Consider the following 17,883-nt stretch of genomic DNA (forward strand, 5'->3'; position numbering starts at 1 on the left):
AAGAATAATTAAGACCAATGTTTCACAAAAGAAACAAGCAGAATTCTCAACTCCATTCTCAATCCTTAGTTTGTGTTACCCTAAGGCTTAGAGAAAAGATAGGACAAAAGAACTACAGCCAGGTATGTGGACACAAACATTCTCAAGAAAATATTAACTAACCGAATCCAGCAACATGTAAAAGGATTACATACCAAAAGCAAACGGGATTTACCCTGGGATAAAAGGTTGGTGTGACATGATGTCCACAAAACAAACAAACAAAAATCTATATATGTAATCATCTCAATAGGCACAGAACAAGCACTTAAGGAAGTCCAGCATCCTTTCATGAGGCAAGAATAAAACAAAACTAAGAACAGAAGGATATTTCATCAACCTGATGTATGATAGTCACAAAAATCAACACTATTTAATAGCGAGAGACTGTCTTCCCCCTAACATCAGGAATAAGACGAAGTTACCTGTTGTCTCCACTACTCTACATTGGACTGGACAGCCTGGCCAGGACAGTTAGGCGAGAAAAATAAACAGCACCCACACTGAGAAAGAATGAGTAAAACTCTATTTCAGATAACATGATTAAGTACATAGGAAATCCCCTGGAATCCACTAAAACACTTTTAGAAGAGATAAATGAACTTAACAAGATTACAAGATTAATATACAAAAGCATTTTCTTTTGTATACTTACAATGAACAATCTGAAAATGAAAATAAGAAAATTCCATTTAAAATAGTATTTAAAGGAATAGTGTTTAGGAATAAATTTAACAAAGAGTGCAAAACTTACGCTCTGGAAGCTACAAAAACCGGTAAAAGAAAATACAGCATAGTCAAATAAATGGAAAAGCATCTCAGGTTTATGAATTGAAGAGTTAATATTATTGAGATAATAGTACTTCTCAAACTGGTCTATAGCTCAATACCAATATCAACACCTAACAAAAAACCGAAAATGTGTACATAAAAAGTTCAGTACATCTATGTTTACAGAAACATTATTCTTAACAGCCAAAAAAGTAGAAATAACACAAATAGCTATCAGTTGATGAGTGAATCAACAACACGTGATATATTCATACAATGGAATTATTATTCAATCACCAAAATGAATTACTGCTAAAAGGTATAACATGGATGAGCCTTGAAAATACCAGGCTACGTGAAAAAAGCGAGTCACAATAGAGTACCCATTCTACTTGTATTTCATTTATATGAAATGTCTTGAAAGAGCAAATCCATAGAAATAGAAAGTAGTTTAAGGGCTACTTAGAGCTGGGAGGAAAATGGGGGGATAGGAGGATAAGAACTAACAGGTACTGAATTTCTCTTTGAGATGACAAAAATTATCTAAAATTGACAGCACATATTTGTAAATATACCAGTATTCATTTAATTATACAGTTTAAATAGATGGATTGTAGGATTTAGGAATTACATATCAATAAAGCCATGAGACAAAAAGAATGAAGACCAGCAGAGGAATAAGAGACGATTCCAGTCACACAGGTGAGAAACAATGGCATGGACAGGAAAAAACAGGCGAAAGAATAAAGTGGATTTGGAAATGGGAGTAGAGGAAAGAGTCCAGGATCACTGCCAAGCTTCTGTTTAGATGACTGAGTCAATGGCAATGCCAGTCACTAAAGGAACAAAAACAGCTCACGCTGACATAGTACTTAGCTGCAAGGCACTCTTCCAGGCACTTTGTAACTACTAATTCCTTCAGTCTTCAGCAACCCTACTAAGAAGGTACCAGTATTATCATCCTTATTTTACAAAGAGAAATCAGGCTCAGAGAGGGTAAGTCACTTAGCCAAAGCTGCTAGCTAGTGAGGGCAGGGCTGGACCTCAAACCAAGCCTTTCTGACTTCAGAGTCCCTCCCTCTGCCACGGTGCCATATGGCTTCTCTGGATCTGTGTGACATTGGGGGTACAATACAACTTCCAAGTCCAATACTGATCACATAGTGCATGCCAGGTCCTAATCTGAAGACAAGCCTTCAGGGCCGCTCCCACACAGAAAGGCCTCGCGTTTCCACTCTGGCTCCCAAGCAACTGGAGCGCCCCTGCAAACGATGCAGTAACTGCGGTGTGAAGCACCCTGGCTCACCTGCCCCACACCCAGCTTGCTCCAGGTCTCACTGTCTCATTCTCACAGGACCTGGCCTGGGTTGGACAGGGGTTGGAGCGAGAGACCAGCCCAGCAGCACAAACTTGTTTCCAGAGAAGTGACAGAAAGGGGAAGAGGAAAGACCAAGACACACCTCATAAAGCCTCTTGAGGCGAGCTGCAGGGGCAGGCAAACCTGAGCACTTTATCCAAGGGCCTCACTGCAGCGGTCCTGGTCCTGGCCGCAAAAAACGGAACTCCCCAAGTGGGCCCTGAGTCATTCCCCTCTCGGCCCTTGAGGAAGGGGTGATTTCCTGCAGGCCTTTGGGCAGCTCTGACTCCTCCCCTGGGCCTGTATCCTCTTATCTCATGGGGCCCTGGCCCTCTCCTCTGAGGTGGTGGTGGTGGGAGGGGGCAGGCTAACCAGAGTCCAGCAAGAGTTGGCTGGTCCTCATGTTTCCTAGCTGGTCTTAGGCTCAGGGCTCAGAGAGAGCCCTTCTGCTCATAAAAGTCCAAGGGCTGACATGAGAGGGACCTCGGCAGCTCTCTTGCTAGGAGTCATTGCTGGACACCTACCAGTCCATTTCTGCACACTTGAGTTAAACCTCTCCTGATGCTTATTTGAATCCAGCCTCATGCTCTGAGAAAGACACAAGCCACACTCTTCTCCAAACACATACTGTTAAATAAATGAATAAAGGGGAGAAGAGAGTCACCGCAGTCAGAGATGTCTGTGTGGTGGTTAAGAGAAGGAGCATCAGAGTTAAACAGACCTGAATTCAATTCTCGGTTCTGCCTTCATCGTGATTTTGGACAATTCATTTAATCCTTCTCAGCCTCCGCTTTCTCTTCTGAAAAGAAAGGAGAAGTGCACCTAATAGACTCTTTGTGTGAGGACATGAGATAATGCTCCAGCGCAGAACTGGCAAACAGCAAGTGCTCATTCCTGGCAACTGGCAGGATGATAGCAGAGCAGGGAACCAGGGAGGAAGAGGCACCCAACTCTCGCCAAGGAGGAATGAGCTAAGATGACAGTTCCCACTTGATGGGGGTCACATCTTTTCTTGCTGTAGTGGAAGGGCAGCATGGTTGTTTCTGTATCAAAGCAACAGAGGAGCACAAAATTCTGGGGCGGACCTCAAAGGAAGGAAAGATTATGTGTAGGCAACCCAGATGTCCTCGAAGCTTGCTGCACTTTTACGCACTTAGAATTGCTCAGTCCATATTCCACATCCTCTGGGAAGTCCATGCATCCCTCTGTTTTTACTAGGACTCCCCAAGGGGTTATGTTCCCAAGGCCACTTCTCAGTCTGAACTGCTTTCACTGAACTCTGGGTCACAGCTTTACCCACTTTCTGGGGTAGCCATTGTTTCCTTAAAACGCCATGACTATAAGATTTTGTGTATAGAACACTTTTGCTGAATGCTTGGGGGATGCTATAGGGAAGTTAAGCATTCACAGATTGCTTAATATATAACTATTATATAATAGTTTATTTTTACATCACTTTGTACTTTTTTTTTTCATCTCAATTGTAATCCCCGTGGGTTTCCCATCACCAAGTCACCCATGTGCCATCACCATAGTCCAGTGCACTTCCCTCCCCTGCCACCCGATTTTTGATCCCATTCCCCACTCCACCCCCACAAAATGTCTCTGGTATATGGCTGTTCATTATTCATATTATTTTCTCGCCCGGTCCATTATACTCCTGTTATGAGCGAAACCATCCGGTATTTTTCTTTTTCTTTCTGGCTTATCTCACTAAGCATGATCTTTAGGGAAAAAGCTTTTAAGTATTCGGTGTTGTTTTGAAATCAGCTGCTAGCAGTCTTCTCACTGGAATGTCTAGCTGGGTAAGCCTTCTTGCCTTAGGTTGCTGTCTTTCACTTACTAGTCCACCTTTTTCTCTGGAGTTCCCATAGTCCACTCTAAAATTCTATCAATTTCTTAATCAGCAAACTTAGCTCTCTGATGCCTTATATCAAGGCCATGGCCAAAGGCTCAATTAGTTGTTTATAATCACAAAAGAGCTCTGAGTCCTCTGAAAGGAATGTGAAATTAATTTTCTCTTTCTTAATTAGCCTTTTCCTCCATGTCATATAGTTAAGGCTTAAGAAAAGATTCCCAAGAGGCAGTAACTTGGGGGAGCCTTCCTGGTGGTGCAAGGGGTTAGGTCTCCACACTGTGTAGCTGTCTGCAGCTACTGCAGCAGGAGTTCAATCCCTGGCCAGGGAGCTGACCCACATGGCTTGGCAGACCTCTCCTGTTCCACCTGCTGCTCAGCAGTGTATTTCAGTAGATTCACCTGTTCTGCTCCCAACTCTGTCTCTAGTGCATCCTCTCCCCCCACCCACCCTACCCCACCCCACCCTGCACCTCTAGCCTGCACCCCAACTCTTGTATGGTCTTGAAACACAGAAACAAGGCCCTGTGGCAGGAAAAGTCTGGGAAATAATGAAGAGCATCTTGGGGGAGAGATGCCAAAACTGAAAAGACAAAAATTCTTTTTTTTTTTAAGATTTATTTAATTGTGCATACAGAACTGGGGTACAGGCCAGAGGCTCAGGGGCGGCGAGAGACAGAGTGGGGAGCAGAACAGGCAGATCGACAAAGTACACTGCTGAGGGGAACAGCGGGCGGGTCAGGAGAGGTCTGCCACGCCATGTGGTCACCTCCGGGGCAGGCGGGAATCGAACTCATGCGGAAGTGGCCTTAGCTTCTCAATGTTGTACTTTAACCCGCTGCGCCACCAGGGAGGGCCTGAAAAGACAAAAATTCTTAAGGCCGGGCTTCTAGCATCCAGAGTTGATTCTTGATCCAAGGATCATGTGCAGCGATGAAAGGATTTTAAACAGTGCAAGAATAAAAGCCAGTCTAAGCTTTAGAAAAAACCACTGCCAGCTGCAGGAATAGCAAACTTAAAACAGTGACAAAGGTGTAGGGACATATAATGCTGTATATGTTGCTAGTGATCTAAAAGGAACCACCATTTGGAGAGACACTCAGCAGTGCTGGGAAAGAGATGGAGACAGAGAACCCAAGCACCGAGAACCACCTGTCCTGGACCCTCATACTGGATAAAATGGGGAGATGGAGGGCACAGGGGTGGGCTCCAGAGAGCCCCTCTTCCCAGATTACTGATTTGTGGAATCACCTTACTCACTTAAACCTGGCCATGGAATTTACACCACAAAAAGCAGCAAGTGCCCCACCCAGAGGAGAGTTTGCTGCACACTGCTGCCTGGGCCAGTCCTCTTCCAGCAACTCTCTGAGGCCTCTGAGAAACACCTGCACTGGTAGGCGGGGGCTTCAGCCTACACCCCCACAGAAATACCTAAATTTGCTGACTATAAAGAGCTTAATGGATTGGCCAAAGTGTAGGAAGACCTACGTGTTCTCCTTTCACCTAGCTCTAGTCCAGCTTTTGCTTAATATTCTAAAGAAGTAAAGGATGGGGGAAGGCATGGCACATCCTTCCAACTGTATGGAAGAAAAGAGAAATAGAAAAATGACAAGAACAGAAAGTTGGACTGCCTTCCATTCAGGAACAGAAAGCCCCATTTCAACTCTTTTATGGTCATAGAGAAGTCCCCTATCTCTTAGACTTTTTTTTTTTAAGATTTATTTATTTATGCATACAGAACTGGGTGCAGGCCAGAGGTGCAGGGGTGGATTCACCAAAGACAGAGTGGGGAGCAGGGCAGATTGACAAAGTACACTGCTGAGGGGAGAAGCAGGCAAGACAGGAGAGGTCTGCTGCACCACGTGGGTCACCTTCCTAGCTGGGGATCAAACTTGTGCTGAAGCAGCTGTAGATAGCTTCATAGTGCTGGGCCACCAAGGAGAGTCCTCTCCTGGACTCTTAACCACTGTTACACTGCCTCCTGGTAGACGTGATGCAGATGTGAAGAGAGACAGAAGATTTGAGGATAACATTCAGGTTTCTGGCTAAGATGCCCAGACAACCTATGGTGGGAGGCAAAACATAGGAAGAGAAGCTTCAGAAGGGTACATGGGACTTAGTGATAGTTCCATTTGGACCTTGAGTTTCGCAGTGCCTGTGGGACTACGAATAGAGATGTCTAAAAAGTAACTGAGAATCTGAAGATCAGATAGTTGTGGCAATGCTCATTTATAAGGAGAACTGAAGCCATGAGGTCACTATAAAGGGTGGAACAAGGATGACTAGGAATCACAACATTTAAGAGAAAGCAAAGAAAGAAACTGGAAAGGAATGTTCCAGGAGGTAGGGGGAAAAAAACAGAAGATCACAACACACTATGGAATCCAAGGAAGGAAAAGAATATATCTTAGCGAAAGGTTGAATATAAGGAATAAGATACACGCTGAGGTTATGACACAAAGAGAGTAGATGAGATTTAAATAAGCAGGGACTAGGTCTGGCAGAACTTTGTATGTCATTGTATGTATTTTATTCTGAGTGCAATAGGAGATCATCAGACGGTTTTAAGCAGGGGAGTGGGAAAAAAATCCAATTTGCATTGTAAACACCCACCCCATTACAAGGAAGATGCTAGAAGGAGTGAAGTGGGAGATTTAGGAAGATGCTGCAGTGACCCAGCCTTGGTGTAGGATGCTAGGAGCGGACATAGTAAAAAGAGTTGCGATTCAGAGCACAATTAGAAAGACTATCTGGCAGGACTTGCTAGTGAATTGAATGTAGGGTAGGGACAAGGAATTCTGAGAGTTTGGGTTTGATCAACTGAGTAGGAGATGGTGCCACCAGAGAGGTGAGCAAGACAAAAGGTTTAGGGGTAGCACCAGAGTTGAGTTTTATTTTGCCCACCTTAGGTATAAGATGCCCACTGGACATGCAGTGGAGATGCCAAGTAGGCAGTTGGAACCTGGGATAAGTCACAGCTGCAGATATCAATTTTGAAGTCATCAGCACACAGAGCACTTTGAAGTCACAAAGCTGTATCTCCTGTCTCACTTTGCCTGACAAGAAGCTGGGTGACCCTTGATTGGGGACCAGCGAAGGCACCCAAATTCATTACCGTTGGACAGAAGATGATCCTTGATCCTTGTCCCCTGAGAAATAGACAGGAATTCCTGTCCAGGATGACTTACAGAAACACGGTGCCAGGGAAGCTAAGACGCCACAGGAGGAGTGAAGGATTCCATCTATCTCTCCTTCCCCTAACCCACACTCCCATAATTCTTTCAGTAACATGAATTCCCAAAGAGGATTCAAAGGTGACGTTGAGAACACTTCATCTGTAGAGTCAACAATGGGAGCCCTAGCTGGAATGGGAGGGGCTAAACATGGGAATTAATGTGATCTGCATCCCCCCTCCTCCTCCATCCCCAACACCCTGCAAGAGTCAAAACTCCTGAGGGTTGGCATAAAAGCCACCCACATTACAGCCCAGGAGAACAGGCTTCAGGTACGTGGGATCACACCTACTATTGGCTACAATGTGAAGGAGATGAGCTTGAGCTGAAGAATGGAGACCAACCACCCCTTGGCTCTGGACCAACTACATAAAAGCATGGAAAGCCAGTGCTTCTCAAACTTTAATGTGTTTTCAAATCACCTGGGGATATTGGTATTATCAGTTCTGTTTGAGTAGCTCGGAGCAAGGCCAGATCCTGCATTTCTAAGGAGCTCCCAGGTAATTGTTGTTGGTCTACACCGCGCTTACAGTAGCAGACTAGAGCCAGCTGGGCAGGCCACCCACACAGGGAGGGCATGTTTCGTTGCAGGGAGGATGTGTTTATTGGTGCCCCGAGTCCCAGGACCTATCTAAGTGGAAATAGCCGCCATGTTGCCATGGCTGGGAGGTGACAGTCGGGACCCGGCAGGGGACACCACCACTAACGTGGCGCCACTGTTTAGCACTTGGCCTGAAGCTTGACCTCCTGAGCTTTACCCCTCGGGAGGTATTGTGGTCTTGGACAAATTTCTCTGCATTTCAGTTTCGTCACCTTTATAATGAAAACAAGACTGCTGTGAGAACTAGGTGGGACAAGCCATAGAGCGTCCTTAATAAAAGGCAGCACATGGTAAGAGCTCAGTAAATGTTGCTGTTCGTGCTGCTCATTCACCCGTCCATAATAGTTAGCATAGAGACACTCCGAGGGGTCAAAAAAATCGAAACCCCATCTCCCGCCCCTCCAGGAGGCCTCAATTTCCTCCTACCCTCCTGCCCAGTCCCACTCCCCTTCCCCTGGCCCCTGGCCCCAGTGTGGTCTGGACGGCCCCACAGGGGCAGGGACAAGGACAGGACGTGGGGCTGTATCTGACAGGAACCTGAGGGGCTGGCCCGGGAGGGGACCGGGGCCCGGCTTCCTGAAGGGAGGATGGGCCAAGGCAGGCACACAGTGCCGGAGAAGATGCCCTCCTGGGCCCTCTTGGTGGTCACCTCCTGCCTCCTCCTGGCTCCCCCAAACCTGGCACAAGTCACCAGCCAAGGTGAGGTGTATGGAGGGTGGAGATCACCTAGACCCAGGAAAAGGGAGCCCTGGGAGGGGTGCAAGGTAGGAGGCGCCCACTGGTCCCCCACACTTGCCCATAAACATGCCTGGGAGGACGCACTGCTCCACTCACCAGCTGTTTCTCAGATGCGTCCTTGCTGGCCTCGGACTCAGAGCCCCTCAACTGTTTCTCTCGAACATTCGAGGACCTCACTTGCTTCTGGGAGGAGGAGGAGGCAGCACCCAATGGGACATACCAGCTGCTCTATGCCTACCCAGGGTACGTGCTGGGCTGCACCCCACTCCCCTCCATCTGTTCTGTACTCGCCTCAGCTGCATCCCCACTGCTCGATCCCCCAGGCCCCATCTGAGGACCACTCCAGCTGCATGTCCTCAGTGGCCATCCCACAAACAGATGTGCCTCGGGCATAGATAGACCCAGCCCAAACCTTTACACCCCAATCCCACCTATCCCAAGTTCTGAGAGAAGTGTGGACATAGAAGTTGTGTTTGGGGCCCACCTGGGCAGGGTGGCCATGTAGGTAGACAGACATCTCCTGTGCCCACAGGGAGGAGCCCCGTGTGTGCCCCCTGAGTTCCCAGAATGTGCTCCCCTTTGGGACCCGATACACGTGCCAGCTTCTGGCCCAGGATGAAGTCCGCCTTTTCTTTCCATTGCACCTATGGGTGAAGAATGCATTTCTGAACCAGACTCTGACCCAGCGGGTGCTGTTTGTGGATAGTGTGGGTAAGAGCCCTGTCACCCCGGTCCCTCTATCTGCTCCCCCAGGTCACTCCTAGAGTCTTTCTGGCCTCCTCTGCCAGACCCCCACAGGTATCTCAAGGCCCCCTGACCATTCCCCATAGCCTTGCCATCTAGAGCTAGATTTCATTTCACACCAGAGACACACTGGTGTGTTCCCATCATTAGTCTGTTCATTCACTCACCTGTTCAACAGTTACCACTCACCTAGCTGGGTGTCAGGCTGTGCACTGAGGGACCAGGAAACCCATCGGAAAAGCACTCCCCGCTCTTGAGGAGCACTTGATCTAACAAGCCTGCAGTGAGGTCACAGGATAAGGAGTCTCCCTGCCACACCCCTCCCTGCCAGAGCACCATGGCCTTTCGGAACCCAGGGGCCATCCCCAAGCCAGCTCCCGGGACTCCTTTCTACAGTCCATAAGTTGGGCCCTACCCTGCCCTACTCCGAGTTCTCATGTGCCCTGTTCCACCCCTAGGCCGGCCAGCTCCCCCCAGTATCATCAAGGCCATGGGTGGGAGCCAGCCAGGGGAACTTCAGATCAGCTGGGAGGCCCCAGCTCCTGAAATCAGTGATTTCTTGAGGCACGAACTGCGCTACAGCCCCAAGGATCCCGGGAACTCCACGGGTCCCACAGTCATGCAGCTGCTGTCCACAGAAACCTGCTGCCCAGCTCCACAGAGACCAAAGCCGGCTGCAGCCCTGGACCAGCCTCCCTGTGCTCCACACATGATGACCCCACAGGAAGGACCAGAGCTGACCTCCCCAACTAGAGAAGTATTCTGGCCTTCTGCCATTCCACCTCCTACTCCCTACCCCCCCCCCCATGTTGCCCCAAGAAAGAACAGGGATACTCTGGGGATTCCAGATGGGTTGGGTTTGGGGCTCTGACTGGCGCTCAAGTCGGTCATGTCTATTGATGGAGTCATTCATGCCAATGAAGAGTTTCAGGGTTTGAAATAAATGGAGATTGCCCTAAAAAGCTCTGACCACCAGCTGAAACTGCCAACCTGGCCCCCAGCTTGTGTGCAGATCTGTGCAGTGAGGAGCTGAGCACTGCCTGTGGGGCTTCAAATTAAAGAGAGGGAGGCTGTTGGCTGGGAGGCACACCTAGAATCTGAGGCCAGGCTTCTTCTCCGAGGCTCCATCTCTGACAATGAAGGGTGGAAGCTGCCTCATCTCGGGGCTCCAGCCTGGTAATTCCTACTGGCTCCAGCTGCGCAGCCAACCTGATGGGGTCTCTCTTCACGGCTCCTGGGGATCCTGGTCCCTCCCTGTGACCGTGGACCTGCCTAGGGACGCAGGTGAGTCAACAGAGGAATGGGGGGAGGGGAAGAGATAGCAATAATCTCTTCTAAGGAGCCCTGAGCTGCATATGGAAGCTTCTTCCTTTTGACCTTGAACTTGCCACTAAACAGTGACCTATGTTCAAGGAGCAAAGAATGGGAGTAAATGTCCCAAGTCGTGTGTGTAAAGGCGACCTGGATACTCTATAGAGTAGCACGTGTGGGCTCTGATGAGCTTCCTTCTTTGACCTCAGTGGAAATTGGACTTCAGTGCTTTACCTTGGACCTGAAGAATGTTACTTGTCAATGGCAGCAGCAAGATCTGGCTGGCTCCCAAGGCTTCTTCTACCATAGCAGGGCACACTGCTGCCCTGCTGACCGGTGAGTTTAACCATGACTATGCTTGATACTACCGGAGAGAAAACTTTGCAGAGAAAAACCTTTTGCTCCGAAACATTTGTATTAAATGGCCTTCATGGTCTCATCCTCCAATGGGTATTTAGTCTTCTCAGCCTCCCTGTTTGCACTGAGAAGGCCTTGGCTTAGTTCAGCCCTAATCTTATTACCTGGGCCGGTGCAACAACCCAGTCTCCTTCCTCTCTAATTTGCTCCTGACAAGTTTGTCCCCTCTAATTTGCACTGACAGAGTGACCTTTGTTAAACACAATCTTTGCATGAACTTCCCAACTCAAACTCAAACATTTACTGCAACTTTCCATTATCCATCAAATCCAATCAAAATTTTGTCTGGATTTCTAGAATTTCCACCAAACACCATGCTGGTCTGTCACTCCTATATCCTACCTATAGCCAAGTCTTCCTGATATTATCAAATATTTCTAAAATCTTTCCACTTGTGTCACGCCCATTACCCTAGTACACTACATCATCAGCTCTCACATGGGCGTGTGGGAAGATTTACTGACTCTTGAATCTTCCAGATCATTCTCCACATGGGCACTGGAGTGATCTTTTTAAAGTGCAAAATTAAACATCACACTCCCTGCTTAAAATTCTTCAGTAGGTTGGTGATTGGAGAGCTACAGAGACCACACTTAAGGGGAGAAATCCTACACTGCCAAAATATTAACAAAGATGTAAGAACAATGGTACTTCGTTAATAAAAAATAAAGTCTTTTAAAATTTCAGCAGCTACCCATTGGTCTTACGATAAAGAACTCTATTATGGCCTTATAAAGTTCAAAAGCCTCAGCTTCATCTTATACTACATGCCTTTTCTTTTTTTTAAAGACTAATTTACTTATGCATTCAAGAACTGGGGTACAGGCCAGAGAGGATTGATGAGAGGATTCACCAGAGACAGAGTGGGCAGCAGAAGAGGCAAATGGACTGAAATACACTGCTGAGGGGAGCAGTAGGCCGGTCACTAGAGGTCTGCTGTGCCATGTGGGTCACCTCCCTGGCCGGTGATCCAACTCGCACTGCAGTGGCTGCCGATAGCTTCACAGTGCTGTGCTTTAACCCGTTGCACCACCAGGGAGGCCCTGTATGCTTTTTCTCCCCATGTCACAGTACTGGCCTCCTTTGTTTTCCTCCATATCCCCTCCTGCTCTGGGTCTTTGCACACGATGTTTACTCAGCACAGCTGTCTTTACTTAACTTTTACTTACCCTTCAGCTTTCAACTCAAATGGCACTTCCTCAGGGAAACCTCCCCTCACCTCATTGGATCCAGCCGCACTATTACACATTCTTGCTGTATCCTGTGTCTCTCCTTCAGTGCTTTTGACCATCATTATGATTTTGCACTTACACTTTATATGATTATTTTATTGGTAATAAAGTTCTTGGAACTCCAGTTGAGAGAGGCTGATCATGACTTTTGATGAGCCATGAGGGAAAATCAGTCTCTATTTTCACTCACCAATGTACTCTCACCTACCACAGTGCATGGAATAGGTGCTCGGTTGAGGAAAAAAAAAAACTGCTGCACAAATAATGGAAACCACTATGAACTGTTTTAATGTATCTATCTAGTTCTTCTATGCATTTATAATCTACACAGGATATTTAATGTTTAACATAAATTATATATTTGATTTGTTAACTTTTATTTAAAAACATGTCTTAGAGGTCATTATAAAAAGGCACAATTCATTCCTTTCAACAACGGCACAGATTTCCTTAGTAGAGGTGGCAAATGGATTAGAGGACAAAGCTGAAGCCACCATGTCCTCTACCAAAACCTGCTTGTCCTCCTAACGTCCCCCATCCTACCTCAAGGCAGTTTCCAAGCCTGAAACATATAAATCACCCTGAAGATCCAATCAGAAACATTCCTATCATTTGTCCCTCTTTAGTCGCTCTTGAATCCATCTATCCCTAATACCCTATTTCAGAGCCTCATCACTTTGCACATGGAAAACCCCAACAGTATCCTAAGGATTTCTCTGTTCCTAGACCACTCTCGCAGATCCTTTCTGCAAAAGCCCAACACTAACGTTCTTTAATTACAAAGCTAACTATGGCAATTTCCTGCTTACTATCCTCAAATGTCTCCATAATTACTACAAAGCTAAGTCCAGGCTCTTTAGAAGGGCCACATGTCCTCCCATGACATGGGCCCCTCACACTCACCATCTACCAGGCCCTTTACACTGGAAGCATTCTGCACCATTCAGAATTTCCCCCACAGCACCATATCTCTTATCTGGCCACAAGCATGTGCTTGGGATGCCTGCTTGTCCCCTTTGCCTGTCCTATTTATAGCCCAAGACTCAGGCTAAGCACTGCCTCACCCATGGAGTTTTCCCTGACCTTCCTCGTCTGGGTTAGATGATCCTCCCTGGTCCTCCCAACCTGCCTGTGCACATCCTGAGCGTCCCATCTGTTTACTCTTCTCTCTTTTCCACTGAAATGAGAGCTCTATGCACTTATAGAGCCTAGCACAGAGACTGGCACATAGTATCAATGAGTTGTTGAATAACTGCATAAATACAAAAGATGATTACCAATTTTAGAAACAGCAAGTCATTTACGGGTTATAATCAGAAAGGAGACATGATTCATTTGTTCACTGAATAATTATGGAAGGTGACTAAGTATCAGGCACTGGGAGTAGAGTGACAAATAAAACAGAAAAGTTTCCAATATTTGGGGGATTCACAGGGAGGGAGAGAAGGAGTCAAGCCAGAAACAAAGGAGGGGGCCTCCCTGGTGGCCTATGGGTTAAGTCTCAGAACCATCACGACTGTGGACTGAGTTGGGTCCCCGGCCAGGGAGCTGACCCACATGGCGTCTCCCTGTCTCCCTGCTGTTCCCCTCAGCAGTGGACTTCGTCGATCTGCCTGTTCTGTCCCCTACTCTGTCTCTGGTGAATCTTCTCACTCCCCACCCCTCTAGTCTACCCCCTGAGTTCTTACACACACACACACACACACACACACACACACACACACACACACGAGAGAGAATTGTTTAAAAAGGAAAAAAGGTTTACACCAGATTAAGTGGGAGAATGGGGGGTGGGGACACTGACTTTAGGCCAAGCAGCAGGGGAAAGCCTCACCAAGGTGGGGACAGGAAAGCTGAAACCAAAGTGACCAGGGGGAGTGAGACACATGAAGATCTAGAGTCAGAGCGATCTAGGGCAAAGGTGAAGTGCGAAAACTGCATTCAGCATATTTGTGGCACAGAAGGAAGGTCAAGGGCAGTGAAGATACACAGAAGATGAGAACAGTGCTGTATGTCGGGCCTGGACTGGAGTTTGGATTTTGTTCCCAGTGCAATGAGGAGTCACTGAAGGGTTTTAAGCAGAAGAATGACACGATATGATTTATACTTTTAAAAGATGAGTTTCTCTGTGAAATTATAAAGAATAGGAGCAGAATCACCCATTAGAAATTTGCCTTAATGCAGGCAAAAAGAATGGTGGTTCATCTAATGTGGCAATGATAAAGACCAAAATAAAGGGAGAGATTTTTCATAGGTGCTGAACATGATCAGATCAACATTTTGGAAGCAAATTCTGGTAGCCATATGGAGAACAAATTGAAGGGAGTGGCAAGCGTGGAAGCAGAAAAGCAAGTTACGACGCTGTTGTCATAATCTAATCGCAACACAGCACACAGGGGTGATTAAGAGGCCTGTTGTAAGAGAACAGATTAAAAACGTAAGAATGGCTTCTCAGAAAGAGGATGGCTCTCTGATGTTTGCGGCAATGCAAATGAAGAAACCGGAGCAGAAATCAAGTAATTTGCCACCAAGACCTTAACTCTATAGCTCATGTCATTTTCGTATATCATGCTTTAAAAAAAAAAAAGATTTATTATTTATGCATACAAGCACTGGGGAACAGGCCAGACATGTGAGGGGTGAGAAGACTCACCAAAGACAGGGTGGGGAAGAGAACAGTGAGATGTACTGAAATACACTGCTGAGGGGAGCAGCAGGTCGGTCAGGAGAGGTCTGCTGTGCCATGTGGGTCACCTTCCTGGCAGGGGATCGAACTTGTGCTGCGGTGGCTGCAGACAGCCCCACAGCGCTGTGCCTTAACCCGTTGCATCACCAGGGAGGGCCCTCATCTATCATGCTTTCATGTATCATTTCCTTAAGGGGACACCAAAGCAAACTTCAAAACACTATGGCATGTGAAGACAGATAAAGCCCGGAGGTCTACCCAAGGGAGGAGTTGATTATAACCCATGCAAGCCATGGGGAATATAGGATTAGTTCTCTCGAGCAGGTCTGATTGAATGACTTTATGGGTCGATTCTTAGGGACCCCATCTGGCAGAAGTGTGAAGAGGAGGAAATAACAAATGCAGGATTACAGCCCTCCCAGTTCTCCAGCTGCTACTTCAAGTCGCAAAATGACAGTGTTATTCACACTCTGGTGGAGGTGACCACACTGCAGGGTGCTGTTCACAGCTACCTGGGCTCCCCTTTCTGGATCCACCAGGCTGGTAAGAATGTCTTCCCTTCTTCCCTTCTCCTCTGACATAATTTCTGCTCCTACCACGTCTGACCCCATGCCCAGGATCCCTGAATGTGACTTCCCTGACCCATGGGCCCTGGTGGCATGATGCCCCGTGCACAGAAGGGCTTAAGCTATCCCCAGCTGTCCCTGCAGTGCGTATCCCCACTCCCAACCTGCACTGGAAGGAGGTTTCCAGCGGGCAGCTAGCTTTGGAGTGGCAGCACCCTGCATCCTGGGCAGCCCAAGAGACCTGCTACCAGCTTCGCTACACAGGAGAAAGCCATCGTGACTGGAAGGTACAAGTCAAGGAACAAATACCTACTGACCTCATTTCACGAGTATCCTGAGTTTCATCATGTCTGTTATCAGGAAGGAAGGTGTCCATGTATCCAGGCCTGGGCTTGTCTAGGTTTATGTGATCCAACTGGTATTTTAATCCCTCTTTGGCATCTGACTCTGTTGACTATTCCCACTGAAATGCCTCCCCTTTCTCTTTGGGCTATCAGACTTTCCTGACTCTCATACTTTGACTGAAACTTCTACCTTCCTTCCACCTTTTTTAATAGGTTGTGCTTCCCAGAGTCCAGTCCCAGTCACTTTTCTCTTCTAAATAAATATTCTCCCTTGTGAGCACTTCAATGCCATGGTTTTAACAACTAAATATGAACAATTCCAAACTTGCCACTCCAATACCCAGAGGGAAAGGAACTTATATACCACAGGCAAGCTATCTAAACTTCTGGAGTCTCAGTTTGCTTATTGGTGAAATATAAATAAAGCTATCTACTGCATAGAGTTATAGTAAACATTAAATATATACATAAACCAGCATATTGCCTGGCATGTGGAAGAGACTCTGTATATATTAGTTAATTGTTAGTTTCTTTCTCTACCTTTAGTCTCAGTTAGCAACTGAACAGACAACTCTATCTAGAAGGACCCCCCAACATTTCAGACTCAATATACCCAAAACTGAATTCATCCTTCTTCCCAAATATATTCCGCTTTTATTGAATTATATAAAATACACAAATCCTGAATATGCAACCATACAACCATTATCTATAATGATTCAATATATAGATTATTTCTAATCCCCTCGAAGCTCTTCATGCCTCCAACACCCTCCTCTCCAAGGTAACCACTACTGTGACATCACCACTGCTAAGTGTGGACTTTATAGAGAGGATCCATACCAGCGGTTCTTCCTCAGACTTTCCCTCTCCTCCCCATTCCCACAGCACCACCACTTACTCAGTTACCCAAATCTGGAATCTCCCTTAACTCTCCTTCCTTTTCCTTTGTCTCTTGTCTCCATTTATCAACAAATAAGTCAAGTTTATTGTACGAGCAGCCCACAAATCCCTACTCCATTGCCTCTGCCTACTCTTCCAGCATTCAGCCTGCTCATCCATGCTCTCAGCACAAAACCACTCTGTAACCCCAACCAAGCAATTCATGTAGAGTGAAATGTTTGTGCTCCCCTTGTCTTATGTGAAATCATTGTAGCCCTAATTACCTGCCATTATTTACTTGTTTGGGTGTTTTCCTCAGAGCCATGTGAACGACCATGTCTCTTCTCCACTAGTCCTTGGCATATGAGAAGCCATTTGTAAATATTTGCTAAATGATTAATAAAGCCTCCCCATCCCCTCTGCTTTGAATCTGTCCTTGTCTTCCCAGTGCCTAGCATGAAGCTGGCATCCTCTGCTGAATGCATGTTGTTTGTGGCATGGTCTACGTGGCCCACCTGGAGTGCTGGTGTTCGCTCCGGGTAGGATCTCCGTGTCTCCTGGTCAGCGAGTGTGCACCAGGAACTGTCTGTGTCAGAAGACATCTGCCTCTCTGTGCAGATGAGGTCTGCGTGTCAGTGTGTGTCGGGCGCGCTTCTCTCGGGCTGGGTGTGCCTCGGGCAGGGTGAGGTGGTGGTCAGGGAGAGGCTGTCTGCGGGGTGTTCCCGACCAGCTCGCGCCCGGGATGCATGTTTTGGTCTGTGGGGCTGGTGGCGGGGAGTGGGGGTGGAGACTAGGGAGAGGACACGGCGGGGCGGGGGAATCACTGGGAATTCAAAGCAGTAGGCTTTTAGTCAAACAGATGCTGGGCTCTCGAAGCCTCGGTCGCTGGCCCCCCGGCTCTTCAGCCAGCCCGACCATCCGCTCGCGGGTGCTCTGCGCAGGTGCTGGAGCCGCCCCTCGGGGCCCAGGGAGAGACCCTGGAGCTGCGCCCGCGCTCCCGCTACCATCTGCAGCTGCGCGCCAGGCTCCACGGCCCCACCTACCAAGGCCCCTGGAGCGCCTGGTCCGACCCAGTGCGGGTGGAGACCGCCTCCGAGACCGGTGAGA

The 17,883-nt window shown here is 47.4% G+C and overlaps 1 protein-coding gene across 2 annotated transcripts in view; it reads left to right on the forward strand.

The window, feature by feature from the left end:
- The first annotated feature begins 8,437 nt into the window (after positions 1-8,437).
- Positions 8,438-17,883, forward strand: part of LOC101624772 (thrombopoietin receptor) — a 21,334-nt gene continuing 11,888 nt past the window's right edge. For both annotated transcript variants that reach the window (XM_012722266.1, XM_004679464.2), the window contains exons 1-9: positions 8,438-8,555; positions 8,705-8,837; positions 9,127-9,305; positions 9,797-10,095; positions 10,460-10,622; positions 10,859-10,985; positions 15,343-15,527; positions 15,695-15,837; positions 17,718-17,877. In XM_012722266.1, the coding sequence (XP_012577720.1) occupies positions 8,444-8,555; positions 8,705-8,837; positions 9,127-9,305; positions 9,797-10,095; positions 10,460-10,622; positions 10,859-10,985; positions 15,343-15,527; positions 15,695-15,837; positions 17,718-17,877 (1,501 nt within the window). In that variant the 5' untranslated portion in view covers positions 8,438-8,443. The remainder of the gene's footprint in view (positions 8,556-8,704; positions 8,838-9,126; positions 9,306-9,796; positions 10,096-10,459; positions 10,623-10,858; positions 10,986-15,342; positions 15,528-15,694; positions 15,838-17,717; positions 17,878-17,883) is intronic.

This window comes from Condylura cristata, unplaced genomic scaffold (assembly GCF_000260355.1).
Source record: "Condylura cristata isolate star-nosed mole 26May11 unplaced genomic scaffold, ConCri1.0 scaffold00008, whole genome shotgun sequence".
Lineage (NCBI taxonomy): Eukaryota > Metazoa > Chordata > Mammalia > Eulipotyphla > Talpidae > Condylura > Condylura cristata.